Source organism: Sprattus sprattus, assembly GCF_963457725.1.
Source record: "Sprattus sprattus genome assembly, chromosome: 10".
Taxonomy (NCBI): Eukaryota; Metazoa; Chordata; class Actinopteri; order Clupeiformes; family Clupeidae; genus Sprattus; species Sprattus sprattus.
The window spans coordinates 21,455,912-21,474,393 of NC_137908.1; the positions used below are offsets into that span (position 1 = coordinate 21,455,912).

Here is an 18,482-nt window from a genome sequence, read left to right on the forward strand (position 1 = left end):
GCACGTCAGCACGACCCTATTGATTGCGCCTTGGGCATCATCTTGGAATTCTTGCAACAATTATTGGATGAAGGAAAAGCGGCTTCTACTATCAAAGTGTATTTAGCAGCTATTTCCGCCTGCCATATTGGCATTGACGGCAAATCCCCAGGTAATCATCCATCGGCTTCGCGCTTTATGGTTGGAATAAGGCGTCTTAGAGTGCCTGTCAGCCACCCATTGCCTTCTTGGGATTTGCTAGTGGTGTTACGGGCACTCACGGGTCCTCCGTTCGAGCCCCTAGAAACGGTGGACTTAAAGTTTGCTTCCTTGAAAACCGCGTTGCTCCTGGCACTGGTGTCAGCGAAGCACGTTGGTGACATGCAAGCGCTGTCTGTCAGCCCATCGTGCATTCAGTTTTCGATTGCCGGGGGCGGGGTAGTATTGCGGCCTAACGCAGCATATACACCCAAAGTAGTGACAACTCCGTTTCGTAGCCAGGTCATTGAGTTGGCTGTATTCTCGCCCCCTCCTTTCGCATCAGCGGAGGAGGAGCGCTTGCACAAGCTCTGCCCAGTGCGCGCTCTACGCTTTTATGTTGAGTGCACTGGTTTATTCAGGCAATCGGATCAGTTATTCGTATGCTTTGGTGCAAGCACCAAAGGCAAACCCCTGGCAAAGTCGAGCCTATCCCGGTGGCTGGTGGAGGCTATCACTTTGTCCTATACAAGTTTGTCATTGGGACCCCCGGAGAAGCTTCGTGCGCATTCTACTCGTGGGGTTTCGTCATCCTGGGCCCTGTCTCAGGGTGTGTCAGTGGATGACATTTGCAAAGCTGCAAGCTGGAGCTCTCGCCACACCTTTATTGGTTACTACATATTGGATGTGGCGGAGCCCGGTTTCCTGCAGTGTGTTGCAGGCGAGTGATCTGTGATCATATGCAACATGTGATGTTTTATTAACTGCAAGACTGTCTCCCTTTATGGATTAAAGGCGGACGGCGCAGATGGGTGTAAGTATTCATAAGCATGAGATCGGTGATCCCGTTTCTCTTATATTTAATTCATCCCCTTATAAGACACACTGACGCCGCCACATGAACCTCTACGAGGGCAAGGCGAATGGGCTGGCGTGTGTATATGTATATTGGCCGACACTGTTGCACGCGGGATTAGAAACGGTCCCATCAATCACATCACAGTCCCGGACTGCGATAGGGAACATCTCGGTTATGGATATAACCTCGGTTCCCTGAGCTAGGGACCAGATGTGATATGGTTGTGTGCACAGTGCGCGTGTTTCTTCTGGAGGCTCAAAGGCTCAGAGTCTTCAGAGGTGGAGCGGCATAGTCACCTTCAATATATGGACACCTGAGGGGGCGGGCTCAGGGTGGTGATTTGCCGCAATTCGGCCTTCCGGCGTGAATAGAAAGTACTTCGATTGGTCAATGAACAGGTCATTTCCCATCAATCACATCTGGTCCCTAGCTCAGGGAACCGAGGTTATATCCATAACCGAGATGTTATTTTGGATGAAACGGTTGTCAAACTATTGCCCAAAAAGTGCTTCGCGCCTACCGTGAAGAGACAAGCCCACCTAGTGAAGCAAGCTAGTCATGTGGGACTACAATCATGCAAACTTTCATGTGGACAGTGCTGTACAGCAGCAGTGGTGATCATAATTCCAAAATTGCATGACTGTATTTTGTTGCAAAAATATAACAGAAAACCAACAATTGTGGTAAATCCTTGGGTTTACACAAGAACGCGAGATCCTGGACGGACCGGCTAGGACAGTCTTAAAATCCACCTCTTTAATGGTTGCATCCTAGTTTGGACAATTTTTCTTCGGAATACGTGACATATGGCTTAACTTGGACAATCCCTTTCTCTTTTATCACATCTGTTAAGCTTCTACGTACTTAATAATGTATAAATAATCTCATTTATCCCCAGGTATTTATTTAAAATAACTAGCTTAGCCATTTTTACATACTAATTTTAAATGATCGGTTTATAAATGAAATATACATGTTAGTGTGGAATCCTGTTACAGCATACAATACACTGTCAGTCCAGTGGCGATTTTAGCCTGAAAGTTCTGGTGGGGCGTCATGTCATGTTTGACGTCATATCATCGTCTTAATAATAGAGGTATCTGATTATTATATGCAGTAGGCCTATATAGACCAGTAAGATAAACTATGGGCTACATTTTGAGTGCCAGCAGGGAGCAAAAATCCTATTTCAAATACATTTCACATGCTTTAGCGCTCAGCGCGACACAAAGATGTTGCCTATAATACAGCATTAAAGTAAAATGATTGCAAAAAATTAAAAAAGATTAGACAGACACATAGCGCTAATAACTTGCATTATTTTATTAAGCTTGTGGCACACGTGTGGCATACAAAATGAAGCAAAAGGCACAACTGAAACAGATAACAGCAACAAAACATGCTGCTAAATGAACAAAACATTTCCATCAGCTCCAAAAAAAAAAGAAAGTTTGACTCACAGAATCGTTGTATCTTTTTAGCCTGGTGTCGCCCTCGCACATCTTCTCAAAGTTCGCACTTCCCACAGAGCGTTATGCACGATATCAGCCTCCCCAGTACATAACGATTCTCCTCCGTCTGTATTGTTATTCCTAGGCTTTTTCTTCTTATTACAGTGCATGAAATGCCCATTACTGTTATTCCTAGGCTTCTTATTACAGTGCATGAAATGCCCTGTATTGTTATTCCTAGGCTTTTTATTACAGTGCATGAAATGCCCTGTATTGTTATTCCTAGGCATTTTCTTCTTCTTTTTACAGTGCATGAAATGCCCTGTATTGTTATTCCTAGGCTTCTTCTTCTTATTACAGTGCATGAAATGCCCTGTATTGTTATTCCTAGGCTTCTTCTTCTTATTACAGTGCATGAAATGTGGAGTTGCTACAATTTCCCTCGCTAATCTATGCATTTCCCCAAGACCTAAATTTAAATTTGCATCATTTGAAGTCCTCGTACTTCATCTTATGCATCCCAACTCAAAAGCCACTAATCCGGTCACTCTTGTGACACTATATAGACCACCAGGTCCCTACACTGAATTCTTATCCGAATTTTCCGATTTCCTATCCACCCTGATTGTTAATTCGGATAAAATCCTGATAGTGGGAGATTTTAATATCCACATGGATAATGAAAATAATAGCCTTACAATTGCATTCCAATCACTGATAGACTCTATCGGGTTCTCACAGCATGTAAACACACCAACTCACTACCATAATCACACCATTGACCTTGTATTAACACATGGCCTAGAAATTGACCGCCCTATAGCTCTACCCCAAAATACTACCCTCTCGGACCACCACCTAATTACATTTAATATGAAATTAGAACTCCGTCCAACATCGGAAATTACACACTTCTACAGCCGCTGTCTATCCGACAGGGCTACTGCGGAATTTATATCAAAACTACCCGTCGCCCTCACTTCAGCTCCTACCGCTGGCAAAGTAAATGGCATATGCACTTCCCCACCTTATATCGACCTATTTACTGAAGGCGTCACGCATGCGTTGCATTCAACCCTCGACGCTGTTGCACCACTGAAAAAGAGATTAAGAAAACTGAAAAAACTAGCCCCATGGTACACTGATCAGACTCGTGCACTCAAACGAACCACACGAAAACTAGAAAAAAAATGGTACTCCACCAAACTTGAGGTATTTCTCATGGCGTGGAAGGATAGTCTCCTAAGATATAAACGTGTACTCTCTGAGGCGAAATCAGCTTACTATTCTTCATTGATTGATAGTAATAAAAACAACCCAAAGTTCTTATTTAACACTATTTCTAGGCTAACAAAAAACCGCAACACAATCGAACATTCGGTTCCCATCATCTTTAGTGGTAATGATTTCATGACCTTTTTCAATAATAAAATCCTTAAAATAAGAGAACAAATCCAAAGCTTTCTCCCCCTCTGTGACCCTACACCCCTTCCAACATGCGCCAAGGTAACACCACTTCAACCGGGTGCTATCCTTGAATTCTTCGCACCCACCGACCTCCCTGAATTAAACTCCCTGATCCTCTCATCTAAATCATCAACGTGCCTACTAGATCCTATCCCCACAAAATTACTTAAACATGCACTTCCCTTACTAAGTGAGACATTGCTCAATGTAATGAATAACTCACTTATCTCAGGCTACGTCCCACAATCTTTCAAAATAGCAGTGATAAAACCATCTCTTAAAAAACCTAACCTTGATCCCGATAATCTCGCTAACTATAGACCCATATCTAACCTTCCTTTTCTGTCAAAAATACTTGAAAAACTAGTTGCTAAGCGACTTACTTCTTTTCTACATCAAAATAAAATTGAAGAAACCCTCCAATCCGGTTTTAGGGCCCACCACAGTACTGAAACGGCCTTAGTCAAAGTCTTAAATGACCTACTAATCGCATCTGATCATGGGTGCACCTCAATATTAGTTCTCCTAGACCTTAGTGCTGCTTTCGACACTATAGATCATCTGATCCTGTTACAGAGACTTGAACATCACGTTGGCATCAAAGGTTGTGCCCTATCTTGGTTTAGATCTTACCTCTCTGATCGCCATCAATTTGTTCATGTCCATGAGAAGTCGTCAAATCACACCAGAGTAAGCTACGGTGTCCCACAAGGCTCTGTCCTTGGACCACTGCTTTTTTCCCTCTATATGCTACCCTTAGGTGCTGTCATAAGGAAACATGGCATTAACTTCCATTGCTATGCTGACGACACCCAACTCTACCTATCAATGAAACCTGATGAAATTGTACATCTACCCAAGATAGAAGCTTGCCTCCATGATGTAAAATCTTGGATGACTAGCAACTTCCTGCTCCTCAACTCTGATAAAACTGAGGTTATGCTTGTAGGCCCCGATCAACTGAGAACTACACTATCTACCCATTTACCCACACTCAATGGCTTCCCAACACCCAACACTAACATCAAAAACCTTGGTGTAACTATCAACCAAGACCTCCTACTTGACTCACACATAAAACAGATCTCAAAGACATCATTTTTTCATTTACGCAATATTGCCAGAATTAGAAAGGTCCTATCCCTCCAAGATGCAGAAAAACTAATCCACGCATTTATTACTTCCCGCCTCGATTATTGTAATGCTCTCCTGTCCGGATGCAGCATCAACACAATAAAGAGCCTCCAACTTATACAGAACGCTGCTGCTCGTACACTCACCAGAACTAAAAAATATGAACACATCTCACCGGTACTCGCTTCTTTGCACTGGCTCCCCGTTAAAAGTAGAATCGACTTCAAAGTACTCCTGCTAACATATAAAGCCCTAAACGATCTGGCTCCAAACTACCTCAAGGAATTAGTCGTCCCCTATTGCCCTCCAAGGCTGCTCCGTTCCCAGAGTGCAGGCCTCCTGGTAATTCCAAGAATATCAAAGACCACAATAGGAGGGAGAGCATTTAGCTACCAAGCTCCTCTCCTCTGGAACAATCTCCCTGCCTCCATCAGAGCTGCAGACACCGTGCCTATATTCAAATCAAGACTTAAGACATTCCTCTTTAGTGCATCATATAGCCAAAAGTAACCGCGCCAACAAACCAATCACCTGCTGTACCAGCCACCCAGACATATCCGAACACAAATTCAAATATTACTTGCATTTAGTACCGCAACATCAAATGTGTTTACTGTTTGCCGAGTGGATGCATGTACGGCCCCGGCAAACAGATCACAACAAAAAACAAATTAAATTACTACTTGTAATTTAGTACCGCAACATCATATGTGTTTCCTGTTTGCCGAGTGGATGCATGTACGGCCCCGGCAAACAGATCACAACAAAAAACAAATGAAATTACTACTTGTAATTTAGTACCGCAACATCAAATGTCTTTCCTGTTTGCCGAGTGGATGCATGTACGGCCCCGGCAAACAGATCACAACAAAAAACAAATCTAAATTCCTACTTGTAATTTAGTACCGCAACATCAAATGTGTTTCCTGTTTGCCGAGTGGATGCATGTACGGCCCCGGCAAACAGATCACAACAAAAAACAAAATGTTCAATGCCAGAAAAACTAAACATATCTAAGTATTGCAATATGCAACAGGCAAACCGACACACAGATGACATGTCCCTGGTTGGTGAAATGATTCATCTGTGTGTTTGTTCGTGCTGATTCCCGACTAACAGACCTGCAGACTGATTCGTCATTTCCTGTTTGTTAGATGGATCAGGAGGAGGCTCCTGGGCCTGATTACTCCCCTCCTCAGCCCGCCCCGAAACGCCCCTGCAGACCGGCTCCAGAGCAACACCAGCATCGCCCACGCCGCCCTGCTCCCCATCCTGGGCCCTCAACTCAGTCATCATCCCCTTGACGACTTCTCCTGCTGGATGTGACGACCCCCACCCTGGTCATCGGCAGCTCCATGGTCCGAGATGTCCACACCCCCCCCTTCAACAAGCGGCCCCTGCAAGGTCCACTGCCTCCCCGGAGCCAGGCGTGTTCCAATCGCTGATGGATGTGGAACTTTCCCTCCCCACCCCCACCACTCTGCACGTAGTCTCTCTACCTGGTCTACCTAGAGAAACCCTCGGCCAACCGCACCCACTGCCACTGCATTGCCGTACACCTACTCTACCCAATACCCTATGCTAGCATTTATGTACAATATACATTATTGCCTCCACCGAAATGTTTCTCTGTCCCTACATCCCCTACCCCTGTAACAGTAACCCTATTGCCACAGTAATCTGGTCTTGTCTGTATCATGTATTTACCACCAGATGTATGTACACATATGTCCAGTGACCAAATGCTGGCTGTGTATTGCCCCTGTTGCTTCCTTTCCCCTTCTGCCACACTACCCTTCCCCTTCCCCCCTTCCCCCTGTCCCACCTTCCTGTCTCCACCCGGCCGACCTCAAGCAGATGGGTCCCCCCTTATGTGCCGTGGTTCTGCTCAAGGTTTCTTCCTGCCTAACAGGGAGTTTTTTCTTGCCCCTGTTGCCGTTGTGCATGCACTAAGGGGGTTCAGGCTCTGGGCTCTGTTAAGCGCCGAGAGGCAATTGTATTGTTATGGCGCTATACAAATAAAATTGAATTGAATTGAATTGAATGAAATGCCCTGTATTGTTATTCCTAGGCATTTTCTTCTTCTTCTTCTTACCTTTTTCTGCGATTAATTCAGCCCAAACCGCTTAACGTAGAAACTTCATTCAAACTTTGTCGCGTAGGTCTTGTAAAGGACACTTATGCTATGTATTTTTCACTTTTCTAAACTTTATACTTTTTAAGATATTAAATAAAAACGAATCTAAATTTTCCCATTGACTTACATCGGGCCATCATGACATCATAATAGGGTCTTTACACTGGCTTACACCTGTGCTTCACTGACACCTGCACCAAATCCAAGGAACCTCTTCTCTGTCCCTCTCAATTTAACTGTAACTAGGAACATTAAGACACCTTCCATTCTCTACTTTTTTCTCTCTCCATCTCTCCATCTTTCTCTCTATCCCTCTCAGTCTACTTTCTCTCACACTCAATCTCTCTTCTTCACTCCATTTTTATCTCCTTTTTTCAATATTTTCACTCTCTTTTTCTCTTTCACTCTTGTTCACTCTTCTTTCCTTTTTCCACTCTTCTTTCCTTCTTCCACTCTTCTTTCCTTCTTTCACTTTTCTTTCCTTTCTTCACTCTCCTTTCTTCTTTCCTTCTTTCACTCTTCTTTCCTTTCTTCTTTCCTTCTTCAACTATGATTTCCTTCTTTCACTCTTCTTTCCTTTCTTCACTCTTCTTTCTTTTCTTCTTCCACTCTTCTTTTCTTTCCTTTCCTCACTCTTCTTTCTTTTCTTCTTTCCTTCTTTCACTCTTCTTTCCTTCATCCTCTCTTCTCTCCTTTCTTCACTCTTCTTTCCTTTCTTCTTTTCTTCTTTCACTCTTCTTTTCTTCTTCCTTTCCTAACTTTTGCATTTCATGCACTGGTATTTCCTTCAGGAAATGCATTTTCTAGTTATTCTTCTCACCTTTTTCTGCAACTAATTCAGCCCGAACCGCTTAACGTAGAAACTTCATTCAAACTTTGTTGCGTAGGTCTTGTAAAGGACACTTATGCTATGTATTTTTCACTTTTCTAAACTTTATACTTTTTAAGATATTAAATAAAAACGAATCTAAATTTTCCCATTGACTTACATTGGGCCATTATGACATCATAATAGGGTCTTTAAACTGGCTTGCACCAGTGCTTCACTGACACCTGCGCCAAATCCACGGAACCTCTTCTCTGTCTCTTCTTTTTTTCTGCGATTAATTCAGCCCGAACCGCTTAACGTAGAAACTTCATTCAAACTTAGTCGCGTAGGTCTTGTAAAGGACACTTATGCTATGTATTTTTCCCTTTTCTAAACTTTATACTTTTTAAGATATTAAATAAAAACGAATCAAAATGTTCCCATTGGCTAACATTGGGCCATTATGACATCATAATAGGGTCTTTAAACTGGCTTGCACCTGTGCTTCACTGACACCTGCGCCAAATCCAAGGAACCTCTTCTCTGTCCCTCTCAATTTAACTGTAACTAGGAACATTTAGACACCTTCCATTCTCTACTTTTTTTTCTCTCCATCTCTCCATCTTTCCCTCTATCCCTCTCAGTCTACTTTCTCTCACACTCAATCTCTCTTCTTCACTCCATTTTTATCTCCTTTTTTCAATATTTTCACTCTCTTTTTCTCTTTCACTCTTGTTCACTCTTCTTTCCTTCTCCCACTCTTCTTTCCTTTCTTCTTTCCTTCTTCCGCTCTTCTTTCCTTCTTTCACTTTTCTTTCCTTTCTTCACTCTCCTTTCTTCTTTCCTTCTTTCACTCTTCTTTCCTTTCTTCTTTCCTTCTTCAACTATTATTTCCTTCTTTCACTCTTCTTTCCTTTCTTCCACTCTTCTTTCTTTTCTTCTTCCACTCTTCTTTCCTTTCTTCACTCTTCTTTCTTTTCTTCTTTCCTTCTTTCACTCTTCTTTCCTTCATCCTCTCTTCTCTCCTTTCTTCACTCTTCTTCACTCTTCTTTCCTTCTTCCACTCTTTTTTCCTTTCTTCTTTCCTTCTTTCACTCTTCTTTCTTTTCTTCTTCCTTTCCTAACTTTTGCATTTCATGCACTGGTATTTCCTTCAGGAAATGCATTTTCTAGTTCTTATTCCGCGTACCTTTTTCTGCGATTAATTCAGCTCGAACCGCTTAACTTAGAAACTTCGTTCAAACTTTGTCGCGTAGGTCTTGTAAGGGACAATTATGCTATGTATTTTTTAACTTTTCTAAACTTTATACTTTTTAAGATATTAAAGAAAAACGAATCTAAATTTTCCCATTGACTTACATCGGGCCATTATGACATCATAATAGGGTCATTAAACTGGCTTGCATCTGTGCTTCACTGACACCTGCGCCAAGGTTCCAAGGCTCCTCTTCTCTCTGTCCCTCTCCATTCAACTGTATAACTAGGAATATGAATTCTCTCTCCTTCTTTCTCTCTATCCCTCTCACTCTACTTTCTCTCACACTCCATCTCTCTGCTTCACTCTTTTTTCTCTCCTTCTTTCAATAGTTTCACTCTCTCTTTACTGTCTTTATCCAGAGCCACTCTTGTTCACTCTTTCCTTTCTTCTTTCCTTCTACCACTCTTCTTTTCTTTCTTCTTTCCTTCTTTCACTCTTCTTTCTTTTCTTCTTTCCTACTTTGACTCTTCTTCCCTTCTTCCACTCTTCTTTTCTTTCTTCACTCTTCTTTCCTTTCTTCTTTCCTTCTTCCACTCTTCTTTCCTTCTTCCACTCTTCTTTCCTTTCTTCTTTCCTTCTTCCACTCTTCTTTCCTTTCTACTTCCCTTCTTCCACTCTTCCTTCCTTCTTCCACTCTTCTTTCTTTTTCTTCTTCCCTTCTTCCACTCTTCTTTCTTTCTTTTACACTTCTTTTATTTCTTCTTTCCTTCTTCCACTCTTCCTTCCTTCTTCCACTCTTCTTTCCTTTCTTCTTCCCTTCTTCCACTCTTCCTTCCTTCTTCCACTCTTCTTTCTTTTTCTTCTTCCCTTCTTCCACTCTTCTTTCTTTCTTTTACACTTCTTTTATTTCTTCTTCCCTTCTTCCACTCTTCTTTCTTTCTTTTACACTTCTTTTATTTCTTCTTCCCTTCTTCCACTCTTCTTTCCTTTCTTCACTCTTCTTTCCTTTCTTCTTTCTTTCTTCCACTCTTCTTTCCTTCTTTTACTGTTCTTTCCTTTCTTCCTTCCTTCTTCCACTTTTCTTTCTTTTATTCGTTCTTTCTTAACTTTTGCATTTCATGCACTGGTATTTCCTTGAGGAAATGCATTTTCTAGTTTCATGTCGTTGTTACATTGTAACGTTGTTAACTTCTGTCATTTCCCATTGCCATTTACATTTCAAGTTAGTAGTACCATAACTTTTAAAACGTGTAGAAAATGTATTTAAAAAAACTGTGTTGAGTAAAAGTAACGGTTAGTAAAATATCCAAACTTTTTCTTGTAACCGTCTTTTTGTGGCTCTTCTGAGATTTAAAAAAATGGGGCAAAAGTGGCTCTCCAGGCAAAAAAGGTTCCCGACCCCTGTACTAGAGGCAAATACTGAACGAAATTGGTCCAGTACTGAGCTAGAACGCAAAAACCTCCAACCACAAAGCTGCTTTACAATAGAATCCTATGGGGCAAGCCAGCACGTCAAAGTAAACCGCTTGTTTTTGCCACTGACTCAATGCTCATGAATGTTTTTAAATGGGTCTGCCAACATAGAATCTGATTGCCAGGTCTTCAAGACATTCCTGGCATACATGTACATATCAGTTTGAAGAAAGGCAAAGACAACATGACATGATGCTGCTTAATATAGTATTATTTTGGAGCAACCATATTAGTGTAAACCGTAATTTGTTTATTTATATTGAATCTATAGAATGTGGTATAGTGAGGTGTTTTGATTTTCTTTTGTGGTTTTGTATTTTGAATGTATAGTTATGAGAAAGTTAGAATTATGCACAAACACATCCAGGGAAAATGTTATTTAACTGCTGTTATTACCTAGACACAACTGAGGTGATGTCCTTGAGCTCATTGCCATCCATCACAATGTTGAGATTCATCACTTTCCTGATGAGAGTGTCCTCTCCCTATAAATGTAATATTGCATTAACCTCCAACAAAGATTCAGATCAATACATTCCATTCATAATTAGGCTGTTGTATTACCAAAGTGATTTTTCCATCTTGTCAATCTTGTCAACATTAAGGTTTATTACACCCTTGCAGTAACCATTACCTTACAGTGTTGAGAAATTCTTAACTAAAAACTGTGGAAATGTGTTGCATGAAGAGTAATTTAAAGCAATAATGCATGATCGATCACAAACCAGCAGTATACAGGGAGTTGCAAAATGACCACTATGGCTAGATAACTACACTGAAAACAGTTCTACAATGCCCTCTAGTGTTAATGAGAAGACCAGCAGAAATGTAGTCTAACAAAAAGCTGCAGCCATACTAAAAGAAAAGACAAACGAATACAAACAAAAACATCCTTAACACCATCATCTAAAATCTCAGTAAAGAACATATCATGCCAGCAGATCAAAGTCAGATGGATTACCTGTGTCTCAATGATCTCAAATTGAACTTGGAAAGAAAGGCGGTGGCAGTGACCCATGAGTCGAAGTTGTTGCACAACTTTGGATTTACCTTAAAAACGAAATGAGAGCGTTTGGACATTGAAAACAACATTTCCAACATGATCTTCCACCTTCCACCTCCAAGAATGGAATGGTTGGAGGGAAAGAGTAAAAATTAATGATTGCATGTTTTCTTTTGTAACCGACACCTGATTCACTCTACGGACATGGTGAGACTGTTAGTGACTTACTTAACCATGATATATTAGTCCTCTTTTGAAATGAATGTTCATAGATGGTAAATAGGAGGTCACACTGCCAATGGACAGAGGCTATTCTTCTCCAGTAGAAAACCACTACACTAGATAAAAATAAGCAGAATACAAATATAATCTAACCTTGTGCCAAAATACTGCACAAATCTGAACATGCTTTGTACACTCAAAGGAGACTTCTCTCTTGCACAGAGGAGAGTTGGTTGGAGGCGTTTGAATGATAATGATGTGATAAAGTAGGTTTACAAATAGTGCTATATATGTGCAATAACTTAACTCTGTTGATACTGTTGGGCTATTTAAACCATGAATAAATTAATTAATCTTGAGACACACAAAAAAACATACTTTTCTCAATGGTCTTCACACAGCATGCTGTTAACGTGATTCCGTTGAGTCTCGTCTGCCTGGCAAGGTTCTTCTCCATCTTTTCAATATCGTCCATTAGCTTTGAAGTGTCTTTCCTGCTCCTTCTATCATCCTCCTCAATAGCACCCCTGAGATGAAGTCAGTAACACTCAATTATAAGATTTAGCTATAATTTCCTTCACAGTCAATCATTATTTGAGGAAAATACAATACTTACAATACATTGTATAGATATTGTCCATACTGCATGGATACTTCTCTCTCAATGCTTTCTTTCTCAGCCTCCAACACAGCAATTTCGTCACACAGTTGATGTATTTCAGTTTCATATTCTTCCTCCATTCTTTCTGCCCAGGTAACTAATATACAATGGAACACTACAACTTAGTACATTTGAAAACACAGAATTGACCAAAATAACAAACGAGCAAAAAAAAATACACTACAAACCCACTATGGTGATGATTCTACGACAATATTCATGTTCTATGCATCGTTATCTGTTTCAGGTGATTTATTGCTTTCGTTTACATATTCCAGCCGAAGTCTTGTGTCGAATGCCAACCCCTAATCAGCATAATGTGTCTCCTGAAGCTTTTAGTGATTCTATTATAGCTAGAGAGGCATGCTTAAACGCCACTCTTCACTTTACAGTTCACATAAAGCTATCTTTTCGGATGTCACTAAACAGACAAGAGACAATAAGTTAGGCCTACGTAACGTTAATGTTATCAAATTGTATGCTATTGCTAGCCAGGGGAGTCTGAGTCTTGAGAAAGAATTCGGCACAAGAACGTGAAAATCTGAATAACGTTACAATAAAAACCCTGGAACTACACATTTTATAGAAAGCAGAATATTATCTAAGGCTGCTTCAGAATTATACAAACACATCAGGAGTGGCATGTCGATTTAAGAAGATGAAGTAATGTTCAATCCAAAAATGAACATCAGCAAACTCATGGATTCAAACTGCATGTGTGTTACATTTAATGATTGCCTGTGTTGCTGACTATTGCATTGAGGCAACACGAAAAAGTACTGGCCCCACCTGGCCACATTTAAAATGGCATGAAGCACATGTCATTAGTATGAAGCATGGATTTCAATAGCTGTAATCTGTTTTTGGTACTGATCAACTGACCTTTTGTCCCAGGTAAAGATAAACGATAAAGATGACAACGGATTCCTTACTTCCTCACGTTCTGCGAGCTATGAAGAAAAAGTGCAATTTAAGCATGTTAGAGAACAGGTTTTTCACAGTCGTTGGCTAATGCGAGTAAATACCATCTTGTAATTGTTAATATTGAATGGAGTGTGGAAGTCGACCAGAAGGTGTGAGCGAAAACAATGCCAGTAGAAAACCAATGTAAAACCTTTTGTAACAAACTGTTGTCTTGTCTCGTAATAATAAAGATGATGCTACTGATATCATAAAGCAGAAAAATGACTGACTACATTGTGTCACTTGCCTCAAGCAGTATGTGGTATATGAGTCTTTATTTACATCCTGCAGTCTCTTATGAAATGTAACGTTACAGCTTTAGCACCTAAAACACTATGCAACAGATTGCGGCCATCAAATCCTTGGGTAATCAATATGTTTACTTAAGTTAACTGTATCAATGCTGTGAAAACACTTACAATGCCCTCATTACGTTTTAGTCAAGTCTGCTTGTCGGATTTGGTGAGCTATTTTTATTTGGATATGTTCCATTTGCTGACGAAGTGTAACCAATTGCAGTTGTTGAAAGAGGTGACATTTGCTTTGTGGTAGGTGAGATGTATCCCACTCAAATAGGTATTTACTGTCGTTACTTATTGTTACTTTGGGTTCTCCCTGTCCTTTATCTTTTGTTCAAGGTTTTTTATTTATTTTTTTATTAAATCTTTGAACATAACCAGTCAACACATTTAGCCTACATGAAAATTCCAGTATTTTCTGCAGCCATTTGTGATACACTGAATCTGCTGAAAGTAGTCTCATCATTTATGTCTCAATTTTCAATACATTTGAGGCCAAAGAAGGGAACATTTGATATGGGCTGTCAAGCAATTAAAAAATTAATCTAATGAATTACATGCATGCATTGGTTGCATGATTGCATCTATCAGTTTGCCATGAAAAGCATTTTACAATCCGTCAGATTTGCCATTGACGTGGCAAAGCAAACAAGCCTTGGGCCCCAAACGTGTGAGGCCCCCCTGCAGAATAACCCTGAGACGCCCCCCCCTCCCGAACGCAAAAAAAAAAAAAAAAAAACTACTTCCGCACCCGGGTTTAAAAAAAGAGCATCAAAGATGTTGGTTATCGATATAAATAGTGTTTAATGAATCAACCTTACATATATCAGAAGTGATTGGTGTGTACAAAATGAACTAAGTCTTGTTTGATTCTCAATGGGAACATTTCTTATAATGATGAGTAATACTAAGAGTGACCCTTTTGTACCCAACTTGTAACCTAGTAATCCTACCCTACCATAATGATTGTAGGCTATCTTGAAATGTATATCTACCACAATAGCCGTAGGTTTCCTGTTGATTACCGGTTGCTGACACACCACTGAGGGCAGCGATGCTGATTCCAGCTAAACTTCAGCACTGCTGCTAGTCGTAGGCTGGAGACTAGTTGACGGGCTAGTTAAAAAGCCAAAATGATCCAATTTAATTGCTAAAGTTGTGCTTAATGAAATAGGTTGTCGTGACCTTCAAATTGGTTAAACTATAGCGTATTGTATTGTCACATGATCAAATAGAGACTTGACAATTGGACAACATACATATTACCCAGCAATCATAATTTCTTATCACTCAAATACCAAAGAAAATAAGAACTTATTCATTTCATTGAATATTTTTTTGATAGTTTCTATAGTGTATGTCGGATAAGCATATGATTTTGTTATAAATTGCTACCTTTCCTCAATGAGTTATAAAAACCATGATGGAGATAAGTTTGCCTTTTAAGAGAACATATAGCATTAGACACTGCCAATATAATATAAACAGTTCAGTTTCAACACAAGCATATCTGTGAGTCAACAATTTGACGCAGTACTGGAGGGGGGCCCATCAAGAGATGTACAGTATGTATGTCTTTGGGCACCCCACCGGCCGAGCTGCAGCACCTCCTATAGTTACGCCCCTGCTTCTGACCTATATGTCAACACTAACCTGGCTAAAAAAGAAAGCTCATTTATAAATGTTTTTCTTTATTTCTATATCAACTCTGGAAACACCGACAAGACTATGAGACCATAGTGTGCATCCCATGTAATGTAAATTTAAAAAAAAATTGGTGGGGGCCCACCCCTGCGAGGCCCCCCCGCGGTGCGGGGGCTGCGGGGGTAATCTCTACGGGCCTGCTTGGCAGTGTGATGTTCACGACACATTAATGACAAACAGATCAATTCACTTTATTAATGAAGAACACATGTGCTTAATTCCTGATTATCCCAATCACACAGTTTGTCTAAAACTAGAAGGCTAACTCATTTAAGTAACGTCAGATTAGACCAAACGAGCCCGAGGTGATGTATACAATACAAATCATTCCAAGATGAGGCTGACCAACTATATAGCTATATTGATAATAGCTCCAATAACAAGCATGGGAGAAATAGCAACAACTACCGAAACGCAGGCTGGCCACTACATCCATTACAAAACGGTCGCCCCCGAGCGATGCAGACAAACATATGGGAACAGGGGGCAAACATGAAATGAATCTGCGTTACTTTTTAACGCTTTATTTTCTATAATGAATTATTCAATAGAAATTAGCGGGTTTTTTGAAAACCCTAGCAATTAACATTCGCCTTAAGCCACGAAGTTTGTTAGCTAGTCAAGAAGTCTTTGTTGACAAACGAGTGTCAGTATTTGGAGCGACATCACGTTGTTAGGTCGGTGACACGAATAATGAATAGTGACACAAACGTACAATAACAGTTTTGTTAAGTTTATCTCGGTCTTTACCAAACTTGCCACAGCACAACCCTACACATTAGCGAAGTTACACATCTAGCGATACCAAAGTCACACAGCTCCTGTCTTGGAACTTTGAACTTCTTCGAGTCAGATATGTCGCTAGGTTGATCCGCAGCATGGGGAAATGGTGGTATAGATAGCATACATGAAAAGCTAATACGAATTATAAGTATGTCAGTGATATCTGACGTTAAACGAATACATTAAGTTACCTTTCCAGCCTCAGTGTCAGTCAAACCTCCATCGACGGGAGCTAAATCTCGCGCCAATGTGGACTCTACCAATGGCATGCTATGAGGGGTGGTGGCATAAACATGTACCACTGACTTGACCTCAAATATGATTTTTTTTTTTTTTTACATATAGAACTTGTGATTCATTATGTACATGATATTAATTATTTATAGAAGTATGTTACGTTACGTTACTTAAAAATAGAAAAGTTCTGAGGGGAAACAGGTTTGTCGAAATTGACGTTAGCTCCTGGAGAATAATCAGTCGTGGGAACTGACGACGACTCGGCTATGAGAGCATTCGGAGCTATTTAATGAAACACAACACTTTTCATACACGTGAAAGTGAAGGTAAGCTGTTTACCATAGACCTAAATCTGTTATACTTTTCTGGCGAGTTTGAGGTTGTATGTCAAGGGCTATATCGAAGTATGTAAGAGGTGATTTTAACTTTCTGGTATTGGTTAATGTGGTTGTGACTTTTCACGTGAAATAGCGTGTGTGAGCCAAGTTAGATAACGTTAGCCGTGTTAAAATAGCAGTAAGAAATGTTGGTCTATAACTAGCCATCTGTACTGAAAATGCATGAAAAAAACCTTACAAGCACCAACAATAGCACAACTGACACTGATGAAAGGCTTGCTAGCAGGCTAACTCATGTTCAAACTCATGTTTTACTTTTTCACGTGGTAAAACTGGCTTCAAGCTATCCGACACGTTTTCTTGGGTCCCTGCTTATGTTTCTGGTGTCCATTGACTTGCTCTTGCTCACCCCGTTGGAATAATCTCTGCACCGTTTCACTTTTATATACACTAACATACGTATACATAAAGACTGGACAAGTACTACAATCTTAAGTCTAAAGCCCATAGGCTCTGACATTTTGTTCCCGATCTCGAAATGTGCGCATAATGTAATGCACCATTGCACCTGAAAGGTGTGCAGTTTTGAAACATCTAGGTTTAAACTCCAGTGGAGGGACTGCGTAAATACGGTGTATGCCATAGCAGTTTCAGAATGAATCACCACACCTAAAAGACGTAAAGGCAAATATGAACACAATGTACAAACATTTTTGAGAAATTAAGGTAAATTACCAATATTTAGTAGACGCTTGCGTCCAAAGCAGGAAACTGCTGCAGATGAGAATTGGATCCGGGTCGACCGTAGTTTAATAGAAAACACAATCCCTAAACCAGTGGTTCTCAACCTTTTTTCAGTGTGAAATATTTTTTCAGCCAAGTACCCCCTAACCAGCGCAAAGCATTTTTGATTGAAAAGAATATGTAATTCACAGCGCTATGCCATCATTGTCTGATTTATTAAACTGTCAACACTGAATATTGAACATTGAACATTGTTGCATTGAACTGAGTGCGTCTGCAATTACATTTTAGTAAGAACCTTGTGCTTGTGCTTCACTGAAAATCTTTGTCAGTCTTGGTGGCAGGAAGGCAACTGCTGTGATCAAGCTCTTCTCCAGACACAGTCTGTTTCTCTGCTTTGTTGTGATCACAGTCATTACAGAGAAGGAGGCCTCACATAAATATAAGGACTAAAAGGGTAGTAGCTGCTCCAAAGCTTTCTCTCCCAGGTCAGGGTGCTCCTGCTTCACACACATCCAAAACTGTGTGAGTGTGGATTTGGCAAACTTCATCTGGAGGCCAGTCAGATTACACTTCCAGGAGTCTTTCCTGATTAGTGACAGGTAGCTTGCTTCCATATGCTTTGGACAAGATAAATGGGTTTCTCACCCAATCCAGCTGTGTAGATTTCTCCTCCATGTCAGAAAAGTAAGACATTTGAAAATGTAAATTTCGAATCAAATTGGTCAAATGTCCCACGATGACTAACTTGACAGGAGCTCTGTCCACATCCTCACTAGAGAGAAAATCATCCACCTGAGGAAAGCAGGTGAAATTCCCCTGTT

At 40.5% G+C, this 18,482-nt stretch overlaps 1 protein-coding gene across 1 annotated transcript in view; it reads right to left on the minus strand.

The window, feature by feature from the left end:
• cenpp (centromere protein P) overlaps positions 1-16,608 on the minus strand; it is a gene marked incomplete at both ends in the record, with an annotated part of 87,207 nt that extends 70,599 nt beyond the window's left edge. The window contains 7 exon segments of the mRNA XM_080846032.1: positions 11,101-11,189; positions 11,666-11,754; positions 12,308-12,456; positions 12,546-12,687; positions 13,473-13,494; positions 13,496-13,540; positions 16,531-16,608. Of these exon segments, the coding sequence (XP_080702158.1) occupies positions 11,101-11,189; positions 11,666-11,754; positions 12,308-12,456; positions 12,546-12,687; positions 13,473-13,494; positions 13,496-13,540; positions 16,531-16,608 (614 nt within the window).
• Between the last annotated feature and the right edge of the window lie 1,874 nt (positions 16,609-18,482).